General features: G+C 40.6%; 1 protein-coding gene across 2 annotated transcripts in view; it reads left to right on the top strand.

Moving 5' to 3' along the window:
• The window catches only part of ALMS1 (ALMS1 centrosome and basal body associated protein), a 74,403-nt gene that overhangs the window by 50,398 nt on the left and 4,626 nt on the right, over positions 1-19,379 (top strand). Inside the window, exons 12-18 of one of the 2 annotated variants that reach the window (XM_074904250.1) lie at positions 2,873-4,068; positions 7,296-7,410; positions 8,708-8,962; positions 10,716-10,960; positions 12,024-12,207; positions 12,420-12,483; positions 17,089-17,188. In XM_074904250.1, the coding sequence (XP_074760351.1) occupies positions 2,873-4,068; positions 7,296-7,410; positions 8,708-8,962; positions 10,716-10,960; positions 12,024-12,207; positions 12,420-12,483; positions 17,089-17,188 (2,159 nt within the window). The remainder of the gene's footprint in view (positions 1-2,872; positions 4,069-7,295; positions 7,411-8,707; positions 8,963-10,715; positions 10,961-12,023; positions 12,208-12,419; positions 12,484-17,088; positions 17,189-19,379) is intronic. The other variant, XM_074904251.1, reaches the window with a different exon arrangement.

Consider the following 19,379-nt stretch of genomic DNA (forward strand, 5'->3'; position numbering starts at 1 on the left):
CTATTAGTTCCTCGGGGAAGCTGTTTATTGCACAGTACAGTGTTTTGGGACATGTGCTATATTAAACAAAGAGTGAGCAAAGTGCAAGGGGGTAATAGAATTGTGGCTGTTAATGAAGGATGGGACCCAAAACATGTGAACTGCATAATGGATTCTGAATTAGAGAGTTCCTGTTCTCTTCTAAGCAGTCACATATATAGGGGGTTTGGGAGCCTATTTATTTTTCTTAGTATCTCATAAACTCATTTCAATAAATGAAGACATTTAATGAAACAGATTTTTATGAAGTACCTCAACGTGATTATTTTTGTCCTTAAGCAGGCAGCTCTCTATGCCTGGGATAAGGTCACCCCACAGGGCAGTGCTGATGCATTGGTAGGGATTCCTTCTGATGATTTTAATTCTTTTGTATTAATTCTTCTCTTTAGAATGGAGAGGTTTTGGTATTTCCAGAAGATAATTTTTATTTCCAGAAGGTAATTTAAAATGATTGCATAAGACACACTGAACTGCATTATTTTATGTTCATTTTACTTTTTTGGTAACTGTACATAGGACGAATAGTTGAATTAGGGCAACATTAAAGACAATGTTGTCTTAACCTATTTTTTCTAATGGAAGAAATAATTCTCTGTGAGCATTTATGAAAGGCAAGTGTATGGAACCAGGTGGAGTAAGATAGAAAAATGTGGGTAACTCAGAAGAGGAATGCTCAGTCATGGTGGTAGAACTCCAGAAAGAGTGCATATATAGAAGTGAGCTCGCTGAACAAGAATCTGCAATAACAAACAAAATAGCATGCTGGAGCAGAGATCAGTGGATACTTGTCTTTCTGAATAGCCTGCATAATAATGAAAGGGGAACACAAGTGTTAATATAAAATTACCTAATAGTATTTTTCTGTAGCTAGGGTGGTCTAAAGACACAGGCAAGAAAGGAACTGTAAGTAGGACTAATCTTTTGTTAAACCAGCCAGTACAGCTGGAAATTTAAGCAAGCTTTCTAAAGAGACTTGCATGTCTAAAATCTTCTCTGACTTTTCAACTGTATTTTTAGATGGTCTAATAAAAGATTACCTCTACCCACAGAGCTTGTCTAGAGCTTAAAATTATGCAAGTTATGTATTTTTTTAAAAAAGTTTCTCTATATAAACTTATTTTTATTTTTCGCCTGTTTGCATTCCTTCCATTTTGTTGGTAACTTTTTAAAAATACAGAAATAGCGAAAATTCTTCATAGTATTCCCAAGCCTGATCTCATTTGTCAGGAGGATGTGGAGGAATCCTCTTACATGAGTATATAAACATTGACCTTGTATGGAAAGACAAACTCCTCCAACTTCAGAGTTAGTGAGACTGGGTCAGATTATGCTATTCATGATCTTGACATTGCACTGAAGTGTCTCTGTGTTGGGAAGGGAAGAGATGTATAAAACATAAGGAAAACAAGTGACTAAATAAAAGTAAGGTTTATGAGGCGGTGTTAACAGCATGAGTTCACGCAGTTGTGACCCTTCTTGAGCTTATTTTGCATCACATCTTCCCATGTAGAATTGAGGTTTTATAAAAACCTAGCTTGTGATTCTTGGTGAGGTAAATAGGTATTTTCCTGCTGGGTAGGGAGAGGCTTGGACTTGCCACCCTTTTGCTGAACCGGTGGCAAAGCTTGCTCAAGTGAACAAAAAGAAGACCTGGTTTCTGGTTCTGTTTTCATCAGTAGATCACAGTCACAGAAACAAGAGCGTTTCAAACCAAACAACAGAAAGACAAACAAAAAAAAAAACAAACTTGGGAGAAAATCTAGTACGAGCGTGATAGTGCCATTAATGGAGCTTGATAGGCATTTGCTGACAGCTCCCCACTACTTAGTCACTGGTGGTACCATTAGTAAATGAACTGGGTTTTTTTTTGTATTAACTTTTTTGTTTATACTAAAGCTATTACTGCCCTATAAGGCATCCTTTAACAACATACTTGGCTAAAATGACATGGAATATCTTGCAATAAGCATAGAGGCTTGCAAAATCCTTCTGGCACTAGCATCTATAATTCCTACTTTCTGCCTTCATGGTTCATTATATAATTCAGTCTGTTGTACAAAGAACATAACAGGAAACACATTTTTACTTCTTTAATTTTGATTTTTTTTTTCTTTTTTACAGTATATTACAAACAGCTTTAAAATTATTTTGGAGTATATTCCTGCTGGCACGTGCTGCATGTGTACTTAATATATGCCTATTACAAATGAGATTATAATTGGATTTCTGCATATAGTTCTTTATGATTTCAGATAGTAGCATATTCTGGGGGGATTTCAGTGCTGCTTTGAACTAAAGTGTGTTATCTGAGCTTGAAAGCAAAACAGGGCTAGATCTGGGTATGCTGTCAGAGACAGTTTTAAGAGCTGTACAGGAAATTACATCGGTTGTTTTGAGTTTGTTAAGAGATAACGTTCAGGCATAATCTTAGGGGATGTTTGTACTCCCTGCACGTTGGTCTGAAAAGAGGCAAAACGAGTTGTGGCTGCCTGTCATGAGTTTCCATAAATATAAATAAAGATGAGTCCAAATCTTGGCCGGAGTAATTACCTGTGGTGTAATTAGATTCCTCCTTCAGATTCAGTTGGATATAATATTCTCTTGGATTCTGTGTTGCAAATGATAGAAAGTATTATTTATGTACTTTTAATAATGCTGCAACTTCGTTTCTAAGTTTGTTGCATTTTTGGAATTGGGTACAGTGATTCCTGCTTTTAATCCTTTGAAGTGACTGGAAAGTGTTAGGATGAAACTCATCCTGTTTATGATTTTCTGTTTGCTACTTGCTTCCCTGTAAAGAAACAAAAAGTTAAAGTGTTTTCCTTTCTTCTAGAATGCACAGATCGTTCGAAGTCTGTAAAAACCACTCATTCAGTCTTCAAATCTGCACGGTTCTACCTTCATCATCCAACGCCCATCTGTGAGAGCTACTTCTTGTCTAACAGCGAGCTGTCAGAAGACAGTTCTGGTATTGGACATGCTAGACCTTCCTCAAGTGCCATCTTACAGAACTGGAAAAAAGCACGTCGTCATCAGCGTGTTTTCTCTGTTTGTCATAAAAAAGATGGTGGAAATGAATTCTGTCCGCTCACTGCAGAAGCGGATTACAGCAACAGTGAGTATCTAAATGTTAGCACATCTTTGGGGAATGAAATGCCACGGAAGGAGCTACCTCAACGTGGAGGAAGAGAAGCAGAACAAAAGGCAGCTAGAAATTATACTTCACCAAGTAGCCAAACCACTCGCCGTAATGAGAATGTGGAGAAAGACATACCACCGAGACAGAGCGCCCACTCCCCTGGTAGCTTAGATGAGCTCTGGATTAAGTTTTTGGAGTGTCAGAAGAGACACCAGCACCGTGATTTTAAGAGTAAGGGTGAACTGTCCCTTGTTGAACGCCTTGATCGATTGGCCAGGGTCCTTCAGAATCCCATTCAGCATACATTAATACCAACAAGATCTGAAAATAATGTTTCTGAGAAGAAAATAAAGGGAAGAGAACAGACTAAAATAAAACTTCCAGAAAGGAGCTTGTCTGAAAACACCTTAGAGCCTAATGCAACGCATGTTAAAGAAAGACCACAAATCACCCATGATAAAAATAACCTTGTTGAACTCGGGAAAAATAAGTCAGGTGAGAAAATTATCCGCCACACGAATAAAATTTCGGAGCACCAGCAGTACTTGGAAACTCCTAGTGACGTTTCCACAGAAACAAGGCTTAGTAGAGGTCATAGCACCACGATCAGTTCCACCACCTCAGAATCGGATGCGGTGACCCAAACAGAGGCAGAAACTGCTACTCAGACTGAGGTGAGCAGTTCCATTTCCACCATTGATACTGCCAGGCTGATCAGGGCTTTTGGGCACGAAAGAGTGCGGCTGTCCCCAAGACTCTCCCAACTTTATTGTACAATCAACCATCAGAAAAGTCGCTCTGAAAAGCGGGACAAGGGAAGTGGCAAAGAAGTGGGTGTAGAATATCCAAAGGTCACTTCTGAGAGACACAAGAAAAGGAAAGAGATCCAGGTATGTGGTCAGTTAGACCAGAAGATAATTTTAACTCATCTTTACAGGAACTCTTAAGCTGCTGTACAGCAGAGGTTGTTATTCAGAGAATTATTTAAAATTTTCCAGAGTGTTGTTTATATGGTAGGCCTCTGTCTTTGATCAAACAAGTCCCTCTGCCTTTCCAGGAGTAAGGACGAGATTGAAATATCAAAACCTCAATTGTGCTTTCTTTCCCTTTGTTCTTATTTCTCTTTTTTCTCTTCCTTTGTCTTGGGAAGCCAGATCCTGCTGTATCTGATTTCTAGTTACCTGGAGGTTCTTTGTGTTAGCAATCCTAAAGACAGTGGTGGTAAGTTGAGGTTGTAGATTTTGACTTCCTATTGCTGCCTGAATATCTCTGGGCAATGATAGATACCATTTCATAAAGATGGGAATTATTATGTGAATTTTCTTACTGTTTCTCTATCTTAAATGTTGGAATTACTTTGTCTGGATGAGTGTTGGTTGTAAGCTTCTTCAGTTTTTGTATTTGCCAGTTTAGGTGTAATAAAAGACCAGTTCTCAACCCTAAGGATTCTAGGTGAAAAGCCTGGAGTAGAACTGTTTTAAAGTGGAGGAAATCGTTCTGATCATTTCAATTGAATACATCTGTTGCCCTTTGGAGGAGAAATTAAAATCAATTTCCCAAAAGGGAGCCTTGGCGTTGATTTGGTGATTATAGTAAGAAATGACAGTTTTGGTGTTCTGTAATATATGTTACTGCTGAAAAGTACAGGAACAAGTGAGAAATATTTCTTTGTTTTTTTCGTACTACCAGAAGAAAGTGGTATTGTCATCATTACTAATAGATTTCATTGAAACGAGTTAGGGTTTTTTTATAGAAACAACTCAAACTCATTCTATGTGTCAAGTAAGCTAATGAATGCATGTCTGGGGGAGAAACAGTCTTTTTCAAGACTATGAACGGTTTAAAAAAATATTTTTATTAATATTTTTCTTTGTAATATTTATTTAAAGGTAAAATCAAGTTGTCATAAACATTGCAACATGAGGACCATTAACCAGAACACTGACCATCTAACAATGAAATTAGGATCCAACATTTCTTGCAGGCTTGTGGTATTTAAGAGATGATTTTATTCCATGGCTATTTGGACCTTGAAACCAACATCTAACCTTTTGCCTGTTAGAATCACCTGTGAAATAACTGATTGCAGTAGTACTTACCTGAGAATAAAGGCTCACTGTTCCCAGTGCTTGATGTTGCATTGAAGCCAGGTGGCTTTAAAAAGTAGTATCTTTTATTTGCTGATGTAGTGTTCTTTTTAAAAATACATATAGACAGACACATGACCCACCTTAAATAAGGAGCGAGAGAAAATTGATGGCAAAATGGCAAACTTAGTTTAAAATCAAAATTTTGGTAATTTCTGTGATGCTTGGCTGAGCAAAAATCAAGATTTATTTTTTTTTAGTTGCAAATATCTGTAGTTCAGAGACAGATATTTATTTATAGCAGGAACCCTACTCCTAGAGAGACTACTGTATGGATCTTTCAGGCAAGTGCTGCATTTTGTAGCTTTTTTTCTTTTATATATATGACAGCCTATTGTCAGCTCTGCTTCCAGAAAACTTGGTTACAGCTTTTTTTATTTATAGCTGCTGAACCCACCCCAGAAGGTTTTTATCTATTCCAGTTTCTGTTATTTCTAAAGCACTCTTCAAGCTGCCATCTGGTAGCAGGTACAAAGCTAAAGGTTGCGCTATTCAACTGCTGAAGGGCTTTGAAAGCACTGCACTGATTATTCTAGTCCAAATAGGAATGTGCATGTCAATATTCCGTATTGAATGGCTGCTGATATTTATTTCTGCGGGCTGATATGCATGTGCATGTAAATGGGTTATCTTGGGGGTTTTTTCCCTTCCTTTAGACTCCCTTTTGCTGAGCACATACTCAAATTTGCCTCTGTTCTCTGAAAGAAGAGACATATCTACAACATCTGTCTAGTGCACTCTGCTAGAGCTGTAATGGTTTTATAAAACTAAAAAAACTCAGTTTTTGCCAGGATGAGTGAGAATAGAAATTGCCTCCTTTTAATGTTGAAATGAAATTATGTTTAGCATTGAAGTGGTAGCAGAGATTCAATAAAAAGGTAATAAAGCCTCTGCTCATTTCCATCATGGCTAGCGTTATGATTTACTAATAGGATACTAATTGCTATGATCAAGGAAAAAAAAAAAAAATCTGTTTCGTAATTAAAAATTAAATTCAGTGAAGTTGCAGAGCTTGGTCTGTGCTCCACTGTTGGATTTGAAGCCTGGGGAAGCACTGTCAGTTAATTGCTGTTAATAAAGCACTAACCTTCTCTGTATTTTATATAACCAGAAAGCTTGTGGACTAGATACATTACACTTACAGAGTATATTCCTTTCTAAATGGCTCTAAAGTTACAACATGTCATAAAATTGAAATTAATTTATTATTACGGAGTTGTGCTGCTTACATCCCCGCAGCTGGCGCTTCCGTTTGTGTGAATGGTGAAGATGTGAAACTGGTGTTTTGCCTAAGCCGTGCTCTTACTAAGTGTCTTCTATTTCTTGTCTTTATTGAGTTTAATTTTCTTGACCTGGAGAATTTTGTGTAATGAGGGTCACAGGGTGAGACAGCTTCCCGTGTTTTGAAAGGCCTTTGCTCTTTCGTTGCAATGGTATAAAACTGGAGCACGTTGTAAAATTACAAAGCAACCTTTAAAGGCTTTTGGTTTGAGAGGGTAGGAATATAGGCTTCAGTTTACAGGTTATTCTCCTTCTTTCCAAAGTAGTTTGCAACCTCTCATGGAAATCCAGCCAACAAATGGTCTTGCCACGGCGAAGGTTTTTTGTAAGTCTGTCTTGACAGGCCACATGGTCCCATGAACTTTGAACAAATGAATTGGAGGATGCTCAGCACCGTACAGAATCTGGTCACAGGCAAGCTCTTGCCTTACAGAAATAATGTGCTTTTCTTGCTATAAAGGGATGCTGAAAGTGCACAAGGATAAAGTCAAGGCTGGCCGTTGTGTGGCACAGCAATAAAAGACACCGATCAGCCTGTGATAAACATCTAAACAGCAACAGAATGAAGGTACAACAAGTAAAGAGTGATGGCTATAGCTTTTTTCGCTGTTTAGAACTCACTTTCTGATCGTTTTGGTTAGTATTTCAGGAATTTCTCTTCTTGTACATGTTTTGGTTTTTTTTTCTAGAGTGCTGTCTCCCTTTCACTGGATTCAACCTCTGCAAGCAGCAGTTCCTGGGGGCCAAGCTCTGCTCTTAGTAACAAGCGACGGACTCGGATGCTAAACAAAGGTATCCAAGCAGGTGAGGTGTTGAATCCCAGACTTCTCTTTTCTGTATTTGCTTCTGCTTTTCATCTCTGGAAAACACTCTCCAAAGCCTGTTACATGTTTCTGGTGACGGGTATGTACAAGCAGCATTCTTCAAATTCACTTCGAATGCTTTTAGAGAGAGATGTCATGTTGTAAGAAAAATGAGCCATTTCATTTCCTTTCTTGGTCTGCCTTTAGTAGCCAGTTTTCTCACATACTTAGAAGTTTATTAACCTCCTAAGCTTCTGGTCCCTTTCAACAGCAAAGGTGGAGTAACTGTATTTTTTTATATATTGTTTTTTCTGCAAGGTATCTGCTACTCACAGAATGTATTTTGTAGACATCCTTTCTTTCAGAAAGCAACTGCAGTGTTTCATATTCTTCTTGGTAATATTTTGGATGTTATATTCTGTTTAAAACATAAACTGATCCTGGACTGCTGCGGTTCTGCATTTGGGTTTTTCTGGTGGCAATTATCAGCTTTTTTCGTAGCTTTCATTTACATGCTAACTTCCAGTCATCAGATTAACAGCTTTGTTTTATTCATCAGACATCAATTATTTGTTTATTACTGCTTTTTTTTTTTTCCACGTGCAAATGGATTGAATCAGAAAAATATTTTCATGGCTTGTTTTCAAGATCACGTTATGACTTTTCGAATGTTAGTTGACACCTTCCACTTTATAGGTTTCTGTTAAATATTTGTGCTGGTGTTTCTGTTAAACATTGGTAGTGCTGTGAGCAAACCAATCTCCTATAGCTAAAACATAGTTTCAGATGGGATGCACTGGATAAACTAACAGGTCCAGGAAAACCTACAGTTCCATTGTCCAAACTGCAAAGCTGTGTGTTGAGCTGCCATTGGGTCTTTCAGCAGTGGTTTTGAAGTTGACTCTTCTGAGAGTCAACTCAGGTCCCCAGCCAGGGGCATGGTTCAGGTTTAATTCCTGCCCCGTGTATATATATACACACACATATACACACACATATATAAATATATATATATATATACACACACATGCTTGCTTTGCTTGGGGCACTTTACACCACTTTAATTTAAGTCAGATTATCATATAGTAACTATCCTGAGTCATTCTAAACTCTCTTTGAGTTGGAAGTGGGAATATAAAAGATTTTGCCTTTTGAAGGTGGGGTAAAGAAAGTGATCCTTCAGCATCCGACTAAAAATTAAGGGTCATCCCCTGAACTATGCGTGTCACGCGTGCTGATGTTGGGAGACCTTCCAGCTGCTCTGGAATAAGATGGTTCTGCTTCATTTTCAACTACAGGAGACTTGGAGATTGTGAACAGTGCAACTAAGAAGAACACTCGAGATGTTGGTGTGACTTTTCCTACCCCAAGATCTAGCCAGCCAAATCAACGGCCACAGGAACCCTGGCATTGTGTGGATGGTATTTTTGAAGAGTCAGATGGTATGGTCACAGATCATCAGGCAGCAGGAAGCAAGGATAAGCAGAAGGGACAGCCAGGCAATTTTTTTGTGGAGAAAAGGACAAAAAGGAGCAGGCTGCATTTGCCACAAGGTCAGTCCAAAATACACTTTCGCTGCAGACCAGAAAAGCTGTACATCTCAACAGCAACCAGCACAATATGTGAGGAGGATTAGCTAGGACACAGAGTAGTCTGTCAGTAGTACAGTCTGTCAGTAGTACAGTCAGTTCTTATTCTGTTTTTAATCAGTGAATTTTAAACAGAAACACTTAAGTCAAGTGAACTCTCTAGTGCTCTGTTGTGATGGCATTTTCAGTCAAGCTGTTAGATGCAACCTAGCCAGTAGTGGTAGTAGATAGGAAGCAATAAATAAGGCAAGGAAAGATGAATGAGATGGGAATCATGTAGGTATTTAATTTTGATTTTTCAAGGTATAAAAGGTTCTGTTAAACTCTGGGTAACTGGTTGCTCTAAGCTGTACTTACTGTTTCATGTACTGAGGCTTCAAAGAACAAATACTTATTCAGGAGTACTTGAGGGAAGATTGTGGTACCTGAAGAACTAGACTCATCTCCCTCTTTTAGCTAGAGTTGCATTTTTGGGCCGATGGTGTAGCCTCCTCACTTTTTTCTTTTTCTTTTAAATTTCCTGTCAGTCTTCACAATGTCATGATTAAATGTTTAAAAATATTTTCCTTAGTCATCATTGCTGCTGTTGTTGGGACAAATCATACTCTCTCATACTGGTTTAATTTAGAAATTTTAGAATATCTGCTCAGAGTACTAGCTGATGTATTCAAATCCCGTTATGTATGTAAACTGTGAGTAATCTAATTCTTGTATACATATTTAACATTTAGAAGATGTAAAGCATTTGATCTTCAAAAATATATATAAAAAGCCATAGGGCTTAGGACAGCAGAGAGGCTTCTTAAAGAGATGTAATTGCTGATAAATAACTCTTCTGTCTATAGAGACAAACTTGCAAACTAAGCCATTTTGTGCTTTTTCGAAAGTGTTGTTTGATAAAGACTTGCTGGTTTTCTGACACTTGGCAAGGAAATTCTTTTGAAACTGTCAAAGGTGCCTGCTACAGAGTCCCACTGTTATTAAACTGAAGCGAGTATTTATTGCAGTGTTAAGCCACTGATTGGATTTACCTAAGACCTTGGGCTTTGTTGTGGTTTAAGCCCAGCCGGCGGCTCAGCCCTACCCAGTCGCTTGCTCGCTCCCCTGTTGGTGGGATGGGGAGAGAATCGGAAGGGTAAAAGTGAGAAAACTCGTGGGTTGAGATAAAAACAGTTGAATAAGGAAAGCAAAAGCGGCGCATGCAAGCAAAGCAGAACAAGGAATTCCTTCACCCCTTCACTTGGGCAGGCAGGGTTCAGCCATCTCCAGGAAATCTGGGCTCCATCACATGTAACGGTGACTTGGGAAGACAAACACCACCACTCTGAACGTCCCCCTCTTCCTCCTCCTTCTCCCAGATTTATGAGCTGAGCATGATGCCATATGGTCTGGGACATCCCTGGGGGCAGTTGGGGTCAGCTGTCCCAGCTGTGTCTCTTCCTGACTTGTTGTGCCCCCCAGCCTGCTCGCTGGTGGGTGAGAGGCAGAAAAGGCCTTGACTCTGTGTAAGCCCTGCTCGGCAATAACAAAAACACCTCTTTGTTATCTACGCTCTTTTCAGCACAAATCCAAAACACAGCCCATACTGACTACTGTGAAGAAAATTAACTCTCTCCCAGCCAAAACCAGCACAGGCATAAATGGTCATAGATGGGGATGGAAAACAGGCACACGTATTGTGTACAAATCTTTATTCTCTTCTGTGGCCTTTTAACAGGGATTTCCTGGTTCGTCCAAGCAGAAGACTTGAAATCTGAATCTAGGAAAGAAAACCATTCCAATTCCTTTTCTGGTCCCGGACCATCTTGGTTTGAACCATTGACCAGCACGAAGCCTTGGAGAGAGCCTCTCCGGGAGAAGAACTGGCAAGAGCAGCAGCACTGCAACACGATTCGGCCAGCAGTTCCAGAAAGAGATGCTGAGCACAGGTCCTCGCGGCCGTTCGTGAAGCTGACGCTACAGGTAAAGCCACACCGTGCTATAAGGCTGCTGAAATCTTGGTAGGATTGCAGGAGTTACGCTGAATCTTTCGGAAACGCTTTTTGTTCCTTTTATTTGTTTATTATTTCACCTTTATAATCATTGGAAGTCAACATGTTGCAAACTGTTCCCCTTTAAAAATAAAAAAAGTCAAAAAAATCCAACAAGCCCAACAAATTCATGCTTTTTGTTTATGGTAATCTGGCTTTCCACAATCTACTAATCTATTTGAATTGATCTAATATTTTAGGGCTTAAATCATTTGGCTTCAGGAACTAGAGGGAATGTAGCTGACATAATATCAAGTCATAGTTGCTTCCATGCAGAAATAATACTGTGTGATGTACACGGTACATGATTAAAAAGGGCTTTAATTCATACAGTGCCAACTGTGTGTGTGTGTACAAACATACAGGTGCACGTACGTGTACACTTCAGATCAAGAGTGATCACTCTACTGGTGGAAAAATACAAGATACAGTGTGCAGAAATATTTTGGAAAGAGATCATCCACGCAAATGAAATGTAAATTGGGAAGTTCTAACTAAGGTGCATGTCTGAAGTTTATCTGAGTTCAGTCGCATCTGTTTGTGCACTCAGACTGCCCCGTGATGGAAACAGGAGTGTGGCAAATGGAGATGGTTTCCAAAATTCCACTTCTTAACCAAAACAAATTCCTAATGTTGATGTGCCAACTAATTTATAACAAGGGAGACTGCAATTTATAGAATCTTCTGTCCTATGGGCTCAGCTTTAACTTTTTGCTACGCTTTTTTGAGAAGAGGTTTATGTCCCTTTTGCTAATCATTTTAGCCATTTTTTTATTCTTTCTGCCCAGTTAGTTTTCTGGTTGTTGACAGTTTAACAAGTTCTCTGAGGATCTAACCAGCATTAAGGATGCAAGATTTTGTATGTTATAACAAATGCTACTTTGTTGGTTTTTTCCCCATACTTTGCTAATGGTGTTAGATATTTTGTTTATTCCCTTCCAGTTGTAGGGAGACAGTCTGGCCACTTTAGACTGTTTTGTGTCATCCCATCTTAGGAGGCTCTTGCAGTGCATCGCCCTGATTTCATCTCCCGTTCTGGAGAGCGTGTGAAGCATCTGAAGCTTGTAATGGAGGAGAGGAGGATACAGAGTGTACTGCAGTCTGAACGAGAGAAGCTATTTAATCCTCCAGGGAAAAGAAAGGGCTACAGGAGTGCAAGTCACATGATGTCTGACAGAGGTACCTTCGTGGTTCTGCTTTGTACGTTCTATAGGAAATAGTGAATTTCCACATTATCCTTAAGGGTGTGTGTATTTTTCATAAAAGTATTACAATTACTTAACATTATTGTCTATAAGAATCCATAATTTATGAAGGAGTCACATTGTTGCAGTAGTATTCTTTGTGAGAAGTAGACTTGTTCATTCTTATCTCAAAATTTTCCCATTTAGGTTTTCTGATTAGAGAAAAGAGAAGAACAATTCCAAAGAGTGAAATGGTTCAAAGATCTAAACGGTAAGGTTAAGAAAAATTTGTTTCAGGTGGATAAGTGACCTGGGTGGAAAAGATGGATGAATGGTATCTGCAGTCAGAGAATTGAGTGTTGGGGATAACTCAGCTTTTTCAGTGCAAGATGTAGGCATCTTATCAGAGGGACAAAGCACCTGTTTAGAAAATCTGAAAAACAACATCATTTTGGAAAAATGATTTCTGTAAGTAAACCTGAGTATTCTGCTGCAGTATCTGCCATCCAGGCACTAGAGCAAACTCTGCAAGTACTGGAGCCTGAAAGGAGAAGAAATGTAGGGTGTGGGCCACTAGAGTGGTCTGTATAATTTTAAACATTAACAAACTAGGTAATTGGTGCAGAAAGTGAGGTTTCATTTCACCAAATGAAAGTAGCTTGATGGAAGAACTAATTACTCACAAAGGACTACAGAGGCTTTTACCCTTGAAGAAAACCACCTTACCATAGATTATTATTTTTTTTTTGCCTTATTTTTGACTCAATTCATATATAAAATGCACAGCACAGTAACAGTGTATTAAACGTTTGGAATACCTATACTACACAGAGAGCATGTGAAGGTATAATAAAAAATTGAATGTATTGCAGCCAGATTCTGAAACAGTAGTGGGGTCAAGAGGGGGTGGTTTGGAAGAGTACCAGCTGAGAAACAGCATAAATACTTAAAAGTAAATTGGAGACTTATGAAGTCGTCTCTGTTAACTTGTAAAGTTACATAAAAATACATTGATACTGTAAATTATTTAGAGTCAAAACAAAACAAAGGTCAAGTGTACCTTGAGGCAAGGGATATTTTAAGTAGTTGGGATTTCAGCATGTATTAAAGTGCTTTGTGGCCTTGAAGTCTTGGAATGTGCAGGCAACGTGCAGGGAAGGGTTTGTGCTGTGTGAAAGGGACAATACTGTGGGCCGGGGCTGTTTCACATCATCTTCCTCGCTAGTGGCAATGGGATGGAGGACACCTCAACAGGTCTGCAGGTGACGCTGGACTGGGAGGACCAGTCAGGGTGCTGGAGAGTAGGTCTACAGTTTCTAGAGATCTCTGCAGGCTGGAGGAAAGGGTGAAGAGGAATCTCATGAAGTTCAGCAATGACAAATACAAAGTGTCTCCATGGGACAGAAACCCCCAAGGACATCCTGGTGGCAATGTCTGAGGACAGACTGCCTGTGGAGTGGCCCTTCTGGAAAGGGTCTTGGGGGCCCAGGAGCTGCTGGGAGGCAGATCAAACACAGGTCAGCAGTACTGGCAGGGATGAAGGCCAGCAGCACGCTGCATTTCATGCAGGTGGAGGGAAGTGAATATTCCCCCTGCTGAGCACTCATGGGACCACAGCTGGATCCTGTCTCCTGTTCTGTCAGCAAAGTGGCCCGAGGCTGGTGGAGGCCACCAAGACACTCAGGGGGCTGGAGCACACAGTGGATGGGGAGAAGCTGTGGGGCCTGGGTTGGTTTGGCCCAGGGAGGAGGAGGAGGCGGCTGAAGGTTGTTTGGCCCAGGGAGGAGGAGGAGGAGGCAGCTGAAGGTTGTTTGGCCCAAGGAGGAGGAGGAGGCAGCTGAAGGTTGTTTGGCCCAGGGAGGAGGAGGAGGAAGAGGCTGAAGGTTGTTTGGCCCAGGGAGGAGGAGGAGGAAGAGGCTGAAGGTTGTTTGGCCCAGGGAGGAGGAGGAGGAAGAGGCTGAAGGTTGTTTGGCCCAGGGAGGAGGAGGAGGAAGAGGCTGAAGGTTGTTTGGCCCAGGGAGGAGGAGGAGGAAGAGGCTGAAGGTTGTTTGGCCCAGGGAGGAGGAGGAGGAAGAGGCTGAAGGTTGTTTGGCCCAGGGAGGAGGAGGAGGAAGAGGCTGAAGGTTGTTTGGCCCAGGGAGGAGGCTGAAGGTGAGGATCTGCGGTGGCGCTTCCCTGCCAGAAGGAGGGTTTACAGAAGGCAGAGGAAGACTCTTCTTGGAGGTGCACAGTGCCAGGCCAAGCAGCAGCGTTGTGTTACGGGAAGGAGAAACCTGAGCAGGAGAGGAGGAAGGCAGTTCTTTGGGAGGAGGGTGGTGAAGTGGTGGGCCAGGGCCCCGCAGAGGGATAGAGCTGGCGTCCGTGGGAAGAGTCACAGGTTGAGAGGATGAGGCCTGAGCAACCTGATCTAGCCTTGAAGTTATCCCTGCGCTGAGCAGGAGGTTGGTCTAGGTGACCTCAGGAGGTGTCTTCCAACCTCCATTATGTGGTGATTCTACAAAATGTCTACTGGAATATGCCATATATAAAGTAAACCCTTTGTTATATATGATGGGAGAGTCCAAAAATAATGGTTTATTTTAATTTTAAAGTATTTTTAGGGTGTTATGAGAGAGGTGACAGAAGTGGTAAATACGGGAAATATGTCCATTCCCCAAAGGAATGCATCTCCCCATGTTTTAACTGAAGGAGAAGGATTCAGGTTCAGGTCACTTGGACTGTGAGATCGATGTATCTGAACTCATATATTTTCAGAAACTCTGATTTCGTAATAACCAAAGTCAGCAGGATTTCTATGGAGACTGATTCAGGCAGTCACACTTGGTGACTTTTTTTTGTTCTTGCTGCTGTCATACTCCAGCTCTCAGTTGGAGCTGAGAAGTAATTTATTCTGTACCATTCTTTCGAAATCCACACCTATAATGAGTGCAGAAGCTTTTTTCTTTTTCTCTGTGAGGGTATAAATGGAATTTTTCATGGCAAATTAGCCAGAAGTAATGAAACCAATTTCTAATGAATTTACCTATAATTCTGCATTGCCCAGTTCTTGCTCTAAACATCTTTATGTGGGATGGTTTGTCAGGGGTAAATCTTGATCTTGTGTGAGGGGAGCCCTAGAATGGCAAAAGCCTTTAGAGGATGGTGAGGTGGTAGTAAAGCAAAGCCCCACATCTTGGCTGTGTCCCTCCCTCCATCCAGTAACACACGCATAGACCTAGCACCCTCTGCTGCCATCCAGCAAAGCATAGGAGGAGTAAAAGAAATGTGAAAATGTGATTTATTTTCTCTTTTCTGTGGCAGTAATCTGGGTAGTGACATATTTAGGAAAGATGACCTCCTAAGAGCAGCTGCAGAGAGTAGGAAAATAGGGATCCACAGGAAGGTAGGTCACTGGAAGGAGTGCAGTTGCTTTTTTTTTTTCTTCTTTTTTTTTTTTTTTGTGTTGGATGTGTATGTTCTTGCTTATCAACTCCACTGTGAAGTCTGATGGACTGGTAAACACATTTGTGTGGGGGACTGTAGAAGCCACAAATGTGTTTGGTTCTCCCTAGCTGATGCTGCTGAATTAGACAGAAGGGAAAATTCAGTCCCAATTGAGATCTGGATTTGATTCCTTGCTTTTGTGATTCTGCCTACTTAGTTATGAGTTATCATACAGCTTCCTATTTGTTTTCCAGCTAACTCCTGGTCCTTCTGTCCTTTGAAACGTGCAAGTGACACCTAACTTGTGCTGATGAAATAGCAAATGCCTGCAAACTGATACACATTTGCCTCCCTCACTTCTCTTGCTGGGCTGAAGTATTATTTCTTTTCCTACTGGAATTAGTACCAAGGCAACTGGTCAAAGGTGCCCCTCCTGGCTGGTGGGCTGTATTGATTTGCAGTGTTCAAAATGGAGTGTGTCAAAGTGCTTTCAGATAATACGAGTTGAAGGCATAGATGTGTTTACAAATATATGAAGTGCCAACAGTAATTATGCAAAGATATTATACTGATGTAAGAATGAAACAGTCTCTAAAGGAGCGTAATGCGGTATTGTATCTGTAATAGGATGGCTTTAATTTTTTTTTCTATTTGCTGATTATCAAATCATCATGTTAAGAAAAGAGTTAGAGTAAGATCTGTCTCGCTTGAAAGATTACAGGACTGAAATTTTTGGACATCATTGATTTTTTCACCTCCCATAAACCACAACGTTTTTGAAGCTGCAGATTTCTTGGCAGCCACTGTCATGAAATTAGTAAAGCTTTATGATGTCAGAGGAAGATTTGGGGAAGGCAGTGTGAGCCATACACTGCCATCCAAGCTCTCGGGTTCCTCCTTTAGATGGTAGCACGTAAAGCAGACTGGAATAGTGCACTGGCTCTGTGCTGAGCACCTTCTGTTCAGCTCAAAGCATGCCTCACCTAAACCGGGGCAACACTGTTGAATGTTGAAAATACTAAAATATTGAGAAGATGCCTAAATGGCTTAACTTGTGATAAAAATATTGCTATCGGTGGATAAACGTGTTGCCCAGCATCAGCATATCCTCAAAGCAATGGGGCTGTTCTGTGCTGAAGATATTGAACCTTTTGCAGCTGGGTAATCACATCATCTGTCTCATCATTATAGTGTTAAAAATATTCCTTTTAGGAGGGTGCTGCTTGTAAGAGAAGGACATTATGGGCTGTGGGAATTTCCGGTATCACAACTGCTATATATTCTGCGTTTTCCCTTGTGTGACACTAGTAAACCCCCAAATGACTGTTTCTATGCTGGGGCTGGCCAGTAGCCTTTAACAGAATGTGAAGCTAAAGCAGAGGATGTTGTTTTTATATCAGTAAGGTCCTTCCTTCCAGGTCACTATTTTTGACTTCTTGTTTTTACATTTAAGGATCTATGAGCAGCTGCCAGAGGTGCAGAAGAAACGGGAGGAAGAGAAGAGAAAAATGGAATATAACTCATACCGCCTGAAAGCACAGCTTTACAAAATGGTAGGTGTTCTGGGCAAGTATTTGTACTGGAACATTTTAGAATCTTTTTTTTTTTTTTGAGGTCAAAAGTATTACAGCATTATAGTAATATTTACTAGATAACACTGTGGTGTTATTTTGCAACTTCTAGATGGATAGAATACATTAACATTTAATCAGAGTAAAGCTTAGCAAAACACGGAACAAAAAAAAAATCCCCCTACATAACCCAAAATCCTTCCAGTACCTACACATGGTGTATTGGAAAAAAGACAAGGAATCATGGTCCTGATTAAAGCATATAAAAAAGGTCTTGGGCAGTCTTGAGGGCAGAACACAGAGGGCTTGTGGAGCATATTTAAAGAAAATATTCCATGGGCAGGCTCTTTGACCTGAAGGCTGCTGGTTTTGCTCTCGTGTACCCTTGCTGTAGGTGGATTTAGCTTACCCAGTTCACAGCCAACTTTGCAAACAAAGCCTGGAGTCATCATTCTTAATTTTTCTCCAGTGGAGTACTGGCAGTCCTGGTGGCAATTTGTTAACTTTGGGGGCTGTGGATGTCATCAAGTGTTTGTTCAGCTGACTGTGTGGTCTTACCACACTGGCCTGGATCAGCCTCGAATCTCCTCTGTCAGACAAGTTGTAGAATAAACCAGTGCCCCTAAGTGTGGGTATGACTAACTTTGAACCACAAACACTTATCCAGCGTCTCAAGAACGGTTTCTGTGCTGGGGCCTCACCACCTAACCAGCAGCAGTGCAAAGGTGGGGTGAGGACTCCAGGATTTTGGTGAGCAGGAGAAGGAAACTGGGGGCCCGTTTTACTGGGTTACTCCAGGACTCTGCTGACTCCTGCCTCGTTCTGCCTGGAAGCAGTGAGATCCCTGCAGGGAGCTGTTTCTGTCCCACCTAACAAGTGCTGCTAATGCTCTTCCCCTCTGGCTCTCCAAGCTGTGTAATGTGGTTAACAGACAGACACAAAGCACAGGTTTAATTAATGATAGGAAGGCTGAAGAACCCTGTGCTAGAGATTCACCTGGGTTGAGCACTGTAAGTAACAAGGAAGAGAGTGTTCTGTCCATATGCCTTCCCATGTGCACACATCTGATTATCTAGTATTTCTGGGTAACAGGCAGTATCAATTTATACACAGTGATGTGGTGAATGTCCTGAGGAGGCTCATTTGTCCCCTCTGAGAAGCACATCTCCAAAACTGACCAGTGTGTCACTTCTGGAGCTGCTCTTAGACATCCATATGCGTAAGCATTCTCTTAAGACTTAACAAAAACTAAAAGCTGAGAAACAACTGTTTGTAACAAACACTGAGGTTCTAATCTGATTTACCTTCTCGCTCTTTAGCTAACCCATACCATAATATGCAGCCTTCTGGGGGACTCTGGCAGCAGGCAATAAACTGCATTATAAGCCTCGGTAGTTTAAGGACACGCATTAAAAATTAAAACTGTTTTGGTTTGTTTTTTTTTTTTCCCCTCTGGATCTTAAGGTTACACTTCAGTTTCAGCATTGCAATTCTTTAATGGCTGAGTTATCCTACCAGAGTTGGAATAATAGGGCTAGTTATTTGTTGGGAACAGCAGTAATTGGATTTTAAAAGTCAGGGCTTGTAACGTGATGTATTATCCAGAATATCTTCCTAATCTGATTGTGGGTATTTACTACTAGAATTACTTGAATTTGATGCTATACTTCTGCCGGGTATATTCAGGATGGTTTTTTTTTCTACTAGGTTGAGAATTTCAGATGCTGGTACAATAAAGTCTTAAGAGTTAATGAATGCTGTCAGTCATTGACTTGGAGTAGCGCAGTCATCTGCAAGCAGATAAGGAATCAGATCAAAAGTTTTGTATATAAGTGTGGTTTTGATTAGAAGAGGGATGATGATTCATTGCAGTAAATATTGTAATCTTTTTGTCTGATGATGCAGTGTAGCTGTAAATACATTGAATGGTTTGTTTAGAATTTGGTGAATGTGTTGCTGAGAGCATCAGTTTCTAAGCGGATCTGATTGTGCGTGAAAAAAAAGAACCGCAGATTTTGTGGCATGACTCCAAAGATGACACAGAGTATTAGGAGAAGAAAACGGCTGGGACAAAAGCTAGACTAAAACGGCATGTAATCTAGGGTTGTAGCGTCTGAATGATCTGGAAGCGCTGTACCCAGACTGTGGGCTGAGTATCTCTCATAGTGGCAAG

Source organism: Athene noctua, chromosome 4 (assembly GCF_965140245.1).
Source record: "Athene noctua chromosome 4, bAthNoc1.hap1.1, whole genome shotgun sequence".
In the NCBI taxonomy this organism is placed as follows: Eukaryota; Metazoa; Chordata; class Aves; order Strigiformes; family Strigidae; genus Athene; species Athene noctua.